This window comes from Otolemur garnettii, unplaced genomic scaffold (genome assembly GCF_000181295.1).
Source record: "Otolemur garnettii isolate 467f Iridium unplaced genomic scaffold, OtoGar3 scaffold00026, whole genome shotgun sequence".
NCBI classification, from domain to species: Eukaryota; Metazoa; Chordata; class Mammalia; order Primates; family Galagidae; genus Otolemur; species Otolemur garnettii.
Genome location: NW_003852421.1, coordinates 790,870 through 799,317, shown reverse-complemented (window position 1 = coordinate 799,317; position 8,448 = coordinate 790,870). Strand labels below are relative to the sequence as shown.

At 51.1% G+C, this 8,448-nt stretch overlaps 1 protein-coding gene across 1 annotated transcript in view; it reads left to right on the top strand.

Moving 5' to 3' along the window:
* The window catches only part of PXDC1 (PX domain containing 1), a 29,367-nt gene extending 22,294 nt beyond the window's left edge, over positions 1 to 7,073 (top strand). Inside the window, exons 4-5 of the mRNA XM_003788279.3 lie at positions 2,585 to 2,696; positions 6,056 to 7,073. Of these exons, the coding sequence (XP_003788327.1) occupies positions 2,585 to 2,696; positions 6,056 to 6,173 (230 nt within the window). The 3' untranslated portion in view covers positions 6,174 to 7,073. The remainder of the gene's footprint in view (positions 1 to 2,584; positions 2,697 to 6,055) is intronic.
* The last annotated feature ends 1,375 nt before the right edge of the window (positions 7,074 to 8,448 follow it).

Genomic DNA, 8,448 nt, shown 5'->3' with positions numbered 1-8,448 from the left:
CGTCGCAGATTCTGTGCTCCATTGTTAACTAACACAGGCAGAGAAAAGCCGTGCTTGTTTCTCTAGGTTTTACGTGTGCTGTGGTCTGATACTTGCTTATGTATTAAAAGACAATTTGCTTTTCAATTAATTACCCAAGTCACTTAGGGATAAGTGTTCTGAAGGTCACTGAAAACCTGCCAGCTGTATAGCCCGGTTTGCTCCAATGTTATTCAAGGTGGTAGAATAATAAGAGATTGGAGTGGGATCCAGGAGGGAGCTTCTGGGGACCATCTTTGGTGACATGTGCTATATCTAAGTGAGGCCTTCTCTGGGCTGGGCCGTGCAGGAGGCACCAGACATATCTAGTGTCCTCCAGGGCCCAGCCAGACTTGCAAACAATTAAGCCACATTTATCTGCACAAAGACTTCTTGTTATAGGCAGTGACAAGACAATGATCTGACAAATCTATTTGGGGGGCTGATAAAGATTCCATTTTCTAGGGTTCCAAAGTTCACATTTAAGAAAGATTAGATATGCGCAGTTACTCTTCAGAATTTTGTTCAGCAGTGACATTTCTTTTAACTTGTCCCTCTCCCCCTCTGATTTTCTTGGAAAAGGGGTGGGAGAAAGGGGATGGGGGCTGTCAACTAGCTATACGGAGGTTGCTCTGAGGTTTTCTGTGCTTCCTGAGAAAGACAGATTTGGGTCAGAGTTAATAAAAACAATAAAGAAAGTGGTTCTGTGCTGCCATCCATTTTAATTTGAGAAATGAGAGACGCTGAATCTATCTTGTTAAGATTTAGTAATTGTCAGAGTCTTGCCTATTCAGCCAGACTTTAGGAAGCATCTTCTTTTTGCCCTTCTTGCACCTGGAAATGTAGTTGACCCAAGTCCAGCACCAACTCCTCATGGGTGTGCAGAGCTCCTTCTGAGGACTGGCAGCCCCATCAGGTGGTCCGGAGAGGGAGGGACAGAGAGCTGAGAACTGACACTCCTGTGAAACACAAGTGGCCCCTTCTCTGGAAAGTCAAGTGGAAATTGTATCAGTTACTCAGCAAATGTGATCGATGAATTGTCATTGTGTTCTTAGGAGGGGAAGGAGAAAATCTGTTTTTCCTTCTTCATTTTTGTGTCATGTATGCCCCTCATTCTTTTCCTGTGGAAGAGAGTACAAAGGATTGAGAACCAAATACCTAGAAAGATTAAAAATAAATGGAAAATGACAACTTCAGTTACAAAAAAAGGCAAATTCACACTTGAGCTAAACCAATCTAAGTTGTGGTAAGGTGTCAGGGGAAAAAAAAAAATAAAGGAAACAATCCCCAAATAACTAAGGCATCAGACGCCCAGTAACACTACGGGTGACAAGTGGTGCTCATGTCTAGCGTGCCACACCAGGAGGCAGGAAGGGCCTCTGCTGAGCTGTGTGTATCTGTGTGCTGGGCCTGAATGGGAGGATGACAATCCTTCAGGTTTGAGAAGGCTCCAATACGTGGAGTATATTTGAAGCATGACTTTTATGATGAGGTCAGTAGAGGTCCTGATTTGCAAGGACAGAAGTGGTCCTGAGCGTGGGGCTCCACTGACTCAGAGCTGGGGTTGGGAGATGAGCCACCTTCACAGGGAGCTGGAGGATTTCACTGGCAAGGAGAAATGGGGATGGTTACCAGATCTGCTCATCTGCTGAGGGAGGGGACTGAAATGCAGCGCCTTGGAGAGTAGAAATAAAGCTACAGCAGATAGTAGGAAGAGAGAATCAAGCCCCCTTGCTTTTTATGCTTAAATGGACCGACCAGATGGCATGATGGAATCAAGGAGTGCACGGGACTTTAGAGTTAGAAGGACCCTCAGAGATTTTCTAATACAATATGGAAATTTTCCAGTGGAAGAGACTGAGTCCTGAGGGCACAGAGCTCCTTGTCCAGGCTGCACGTTGTCTGCGCCAACTCTTCCATGGATAAGCACCAGATTTCCTCCTCCCTCCAGCGCTAACGCCATGCAGCCAATGTAGACATAGGAAATTTTCTTTGTTGGCTTTTCTAAATTTCTAAAAGCGGTGCTTATTGGGAAGAAATTCATTTAGTTTCAGAATTATATAAAGCAAAACAGTAAAAAAATCACCCACTTGGTTTCAAATGCACACTGATCTCAATCAATCTGTACAGCCACCCAAGTAGGTAGCTGCTGTTATTCCTTTCCAGTCAGCTGTGAGAGCCAGGAAGGTGGGGTGGGGTCACCTGCACAGAGTCCATGTGTCCCTGTGAACCAGTCTGGTCTCAAACGCAGACTCTCAGATGTGAGTCCAGTACTCTTCCTCTCTACCTCTGCTCTAAGCACAGACTGCCAGGGCATCGTTGTTTGGGGAAAGACATGCCTCTCAGCTCGCATAAGGTCAGCAGGTGTGGCTCCCATGGGGTTGGCTTTGGCCATGCTTCTGCATGGCAGAGCTCTGAAATGGGTCTTCGTGTGCAGAGAGGTCTCTTGAAGTGTAGAGGAGAAGGCAATAGGAGGGGGCAGGAGGAAGGCTGGTATAAGCCCCCAAACTCCAAACCTCAAACTCACACCCCTCCTATATACTCACTTTATGGCTTTTGTTTTCAGAAATCATGAGGTCCAATGGATTTTGTTTGGCAAATACAGAAACGATAGTTATTGACCACAGTATACCAAACGGAAAAGACCAGCACCTGGGCGTGGATCCTACGGAGCACTTGTAAGTATACTGATTTGATATCTTTCTGTAGAAAGATCCCTTAGCCACCAGCCTATGTAGGGTTAGGGCTTACTACCCATTTAGAAGGAGGTGGGTGTGCCAGAGCTACCCAGCACTCCCTGTCCATATTTGGATACTGGTTTTAAAGTTTGCCTTTTCTAAAGTCTGGTGAGATTTGAGTTTTAAACCTTGCAGAAAGATGGAGCTGCTGGCTGTGAGGGGCCTGTAGAAGTTGCAGGGCTCCAGGGCCTGGCTCATGCTGGGGTTTTTAGGGGTGCAGCACTGGCTGCAGACCTAGGGCCCGGTGCCAGGAAGGCCACACTCCCCACACTCAAAGGTCCTAGTCTGCTCCCCCGGGACTGAGCCACATCAGCCTCCTGTCCTTGGGACAGGCTGCTTCTTGGTTGTGTGTGTTCAGAAAGTGACTTAACATCTGTTAGCTTCTCTTACCTCCAAGGGGCACACTTCTGTTCTCTCAGGATGGGCCATTTTGAAGACCAGTAATGATGAGTATAAAATGCCTGATGGCGAACCCCCTGCAGAGACAGCTTTGGCTGCAGTCTCCCTGTGGGCCTAGGATTGGCTCAGGCCGGTGTCACCTACTAGTTAGCCCACCACAATAGCAGATAAAAGGGAGGACTTGGCCAGGTACATATGCCAAGACCTACCTCTGGGCCAGTTGGACCAGTTGGCTGCAGGAGACATCATGACACCAGGACGGACCTGGGCTCCAGCAGGTGGCCTGAGCCGCCTCTGCTGGACCCCTGCTCTGAGCAGTGGGGACCCCTATTGGGCTTATGGGACTGTTACTGGCTAGCATCCCCCACTTTCTCAGTTCCTAGGGAGTCTCTTGGGTAAATGTGTAAGAGACTTTGCAATGGAGGTGTCATGAGCTGCTGGTGGGAGGCTGTGACCCCGCTTCCCCCTGGCATGCCTTGCCTTGCCCCGCACAGTGCAGCACCACATATACAGCTCCTGTGTTCACATCACCAGTGCAGTTCCGTGCCACCAGAGCTAGCCCCGTGGAATGTAAGTGCAAGGCTGTGTATTCACAGAGGAAAGGAAGGAGGGCCTGTTGGCTTCGTGGGGGAGTATTTTGGCGAAGGAGATAGAGACCCTTCTTCATATCCAGTTGGGCAGGTCCTAGCTCTGACTCTGCCAGGATCCCCAGTGGAGAGGCCCTCAGCCCCCTGGAATAAGACCAGATGTAAGCAGCGGGTTCAACTGTAACAGTTTTGAGCTGAGGAGAAAGGGCAGAAGCTTGGCTTTCCCCATTGCCCTGAGCTCTGTGTGGACAGGCATGACAAATCTAGAGTAGGTGGCCATCTGCTCCAGGATGCCTGTCTCTTGGGGGGAGAGAGAGCCAGGGAAAATCTCCATGATCCCATGAAAGCCTCATAAAGCAACATGTGCTTCTAAGCAGCTCTGGGGAGCATTTAGAGGGAATTCCTGACTCGGGCTCACCAGGCATCTCCCTGGCTGCCTAATCTAGGGCAGTGCGCCTGAGCTGATGGTCTGGTTGCAATGCATCTCTCAGGAGCTTCAGCACTCCATGGGCTGTCAAGCCGGTGGTAGTAGGGACACAGGGCTGGGGGTCATGGGGACATGCTGTCTGTGGAGCTGGAAGCCTCACTGTCTGGCCCAAGACGGAATCCAGAGCTTTCAGGTCTGTGGTGAGGCTCACATGGCAGATTGCAGCAGGCAGCCCTCATTCTGGCCCCAGAGACCACAGACCCTACTGTACTCAGAGAACGGGTGTGCCCAGTGGACATGGGATTAGTGGGGACAGCTGGGCCTCTGCTGGTGATTGTCCTGGCTGGCTAAAGCAACGCCCAGCTGCTGGGAGATCACCAGGGCCAGGCATTTGGCAGTTCCGCAGGGGGCTGTGGAGGGCATGCAGACCTGGGTGGGAAGGGCGGGACCGGTGGTGAGAAGCTGTCGGGGCCACCCCTGCTGCCCTGCCCTTGCCTGGTTTGAGCCTTGCCCACACGTCCAGGGCTCTGCTTGGGTTTCCAGCCAGCACTGGTTTGGGGGAAGGGATTTAATTCCCTAGGACACAGTTGGAGAGTCAGTCTCTTCTCGGTGAGCCCTAGAGCCTCCACCTCTATATCCATATCCATAGCTTGAGGCCTCTTTGTGGCCAGGCTGTGGCCTGGTGCTCCCGGAGCCCTGCTCTTTTAGCCTTTTCTGTTTTAAAGCTGTCATCACAGCGCTGTTGTTTGAGGTCATAGGATTCTGCGCAATGTACTCAGTGTGAGGGCACATCTCCGCCTGACCCATCTATGTCCTAGCGTGAGCTGTGCAGTTTGGTTAGTCTGTGAGCTTCCTGGTCACCCTGAAGCTGTACAGACATTCTGACAGTGGGCCTTACCACTGCCCACTGGGCAAGGCACTGGGAAGTGACATAGGGACGCAGCGTGCAGGGCCGGCCTGGGAGACGTGGGGAGCAGCCTGCCTCCGCCCACGCACCCACGTGGCCTGCCTTGTTTGGGCCAACTCGTAGGTTGAGGGAAATGGAAATAGCACAGCGGCACCTCTCAGTTTCTCTTCCTGGAGAGAATGTCCTTCTTACGGTTTTTTCCCCCTTCAGTTCTGCATTTTTAAGCTTTGGAATCTTTTTCTAGCTTAGAAGTTTGTGTCTGAGTGGTCAGGGAGGGAGCAGCTCCAGCTCACAGAACACCCATCTCAGAAGGGTGCACATTACATTCGTAATGCACACTCTTCCCTCAGCTCCCCGCCTCCCACGTGAGGCCCCACATTTGAACACTCCTTGTCCTCAGAGCCCGAGGCAAACGCTGCCCACAGAAAGCAGCCTCTCCCATCACCTTCCCGGCCTGCCGGCTCCTCTCTGGCCTCCTGCCCCAACCTCCTTAGCACACACATCATCTTGGCCACACAGTCAGGCTGGGAGCCACAGCCACACGAGCTCTCCTCACCTGTCCCTGTGCTGTCTGTGGTGCCCAGCACCAGGTAGGCACCTCTGCTTGAGGACAGGCCCTCCTTGCCCTGCCTGCTGCCAATCTCAGGGCTTGGCACAGTGCTTGGCACAGAACAAGAGAGGGAAGGTCGTAGCTCCATAAATGGAGCAAACAAGGCCTCACTCACCGTTATCTAAACCAATGGAGATAGCAGTCTCCAGAGCAGTAAGAGCTAGGAGCTCTGACAGCTGCAGAGTCGGATCCATCTCACCCATAGTGCCTTGAACACCCCCTAACAGGCCTCAGGACCCCGTGCCCGCTGGGCTGTTGAGTATCCATGGGGTTTGGTGCCCATCCCTTAGCACCTTCCACCAGCCACCTCTGCCCCACTTCAGCTGGGGTTGATGAGCCAGCCCTCACCTCTGTTTTTTCTGATTTCAGATTTGAGAATGGCAGTGAGTTCCCCTCAGAGCTGGAGGATGGGGATGACCCAGCAGCTTACGTCACCAACCTGTCCTATTACCACCTGGTCCCTTTTGAGACAGACATTTTGGACTGAGCCTCAACATCAGGCCTCCTGCACCTCAGCCCTTTACTGTGGCTCTGACGCTGTCTGCCATGCTGGACCCAACAGCTAAAGCTGCTGGACCTCCCATAGGTCCCAGGCCTCCCTGGTTACCCATGCCCATAGCTGGGTGTCCTGCAAGTGGGGCAAGTGGCGGGGGCATCTCGTGGCTTGGGCTGACGACAAGGTCTCCAGTGGCCAGGGGTCAGGTCACAGAGGCCGCAGGGCCTATGCTTGGGAGGGTCTCCTCCCTCGCTGTGACCCCACCAGCCTGCTTCTCTGTCCCTGGGCCTTGGCTTCTTGCTCTCAGTGTCTGCAGGGATGTGGTCTGCCCAGTGGGGACGGTCCCTGCCGGCTCCGCTCTCACTGTTACTGCTTTTTGGGAGGAGCGTTTTTCTTGGCTGGGGGCGCCCAGGAGATTTTTGACAAGTCACCGTGCTCTGGAAAACACAGGATTCCCTGGAAACTGGGATTTGAGGCCTTTCCTTTTTGCTTTTCATCTTCTATCTGGAAACTGGGCTTGGATCGACCCAGAAGAGTGGTCAAGCTCAAAAAGGGAGTACTGGCTGCAGGGATAGGGGACATCAGCTAGGATTGGTCGCCCACCTGTGCTAGGACTAAGAGGTGACATTCTCCTGAAGAGATAAGGAAGCCCACGTGCATCTCCTGTCCTCCGCAGTGCTGTAGCCACGGTGACCCTAAAAGGATGGGAATCTAGGGGGAGCTGAGGCTTCACTGCCCCCAGGGGAGGGTCTGGGTTCCGTGAGCTTCTATCCTCAGTGTCTACTAACGGCTGACATTTGCTAATGTAAATACTAGTAAATTATTGAGAATTCTAATTCTTTTACACAGTCTTTTAAATCTATTTTAATTAAATAAAAATCTGTCACTCTACTCTGGTCTCTTTAAGATGCTTGTATATTGGCCGGGCACGGTGGCTCACGCCTATAATCCTAGCATCTGGGAGGCCAAGGTGGGTGGATTGCCTGAGCTCACAGGTTCGAGAGCAGCCTGAGCCAGAGCAAGACCTCGTCTCTAAAAATAGCTGGACATTGTGGTGGGCACCTGTAGTCCCAGCTACTTAGGAAGCTGAGGCAAGGGAATCACTTGAGCCCAAGAGTTTGAGGTTGCTGTGAGCTATGAGGCCATGACACTCTACCAAGCTAGACAGTCTTAAAAAAAATGATACTTGTGTATAAAGGTGAGTGGCTTTTTGTCCCTTGCCCAGGGCAGGGGTGGAAATCAGCTGCTGACCCCTGGGACTGGGCCCTAGCCCTCCTCTTATTACATTGTTATTTAGGAAATGGTTGTGTTCTCACCCTAGGGAATGATCTGTTCAGGTTGAAAAATGAACAAACAGCTGGGTGTTTTGTTTTGTTTTGTTTTTGACTTAGGGTTTTCCCTTTTCCCCAGTTTCCTCTTTGCAGGCACAGGAAGCCTCTTTTGTGACCCAGCTGTACAACATATGGGATTTCTGTGGATTTTGCATTTCCCTTCTCTTGGACGTCCTGCAGTGTTCGGTTTAATGCATCCTGATTTCAGACAGGCTCGTAGGGGGTTGCTGACCAAAGTTGACCAGTTGGCAAAATGACCAGAGTCAGGTTCACTTCTGTACAGGGATAAGGCTTGTTTAGCAGTGAAGGTTAGAGTGGATCCACATGTTCAATTCATCCCCACCCACCTTTCAGTGACGGATGGTGGATTAGCCTCACTGTCCGCAGAGGTGCTGCTTCTCAGCCATTTGGCTACTGTGACGGCAGCTTCCTTTGCTCAGGCCATATTTTTCTGTTAAGACCTGAGTTTGATCCCCCAGTTCCCCCCTCAGCCTTTACTAAAAGAGCTCCACTGTCCCCAGTCAATGCACAATGAGGACTCAAGTTGGGGGTCAGGTTTGGACATTTGTTGTCCTATTAAATATATCAGAGTATTCTCTGGCTTCTGTTTATTCCTAGAAAAACCTGGTCTTCTAAGCCCGTTCTTCATGTTCCCCCGAGGAGCTGTAATGCAAATAAATATTTCTGTAAACTCAATGATAACTTAACGTCGCTGTGGGAAGACAGCACAGTGTGGTGGGGCTCGCGGCAAGCTGGGGAGCTCACACGCTGCACGGAGGGAGCAGCAGCACATTGTTCTGCCTAGAAGTGTGCACCCAGCATGGCCAGGTCCCTACTTTTTCATAGAAGCTGGAAGTCTGACTTTTTATGTGACATAACCCAGTTTGGAAGTGTTGGTGAAAAACAAATGAAACAAGAAAAAACTTGACCAAGTA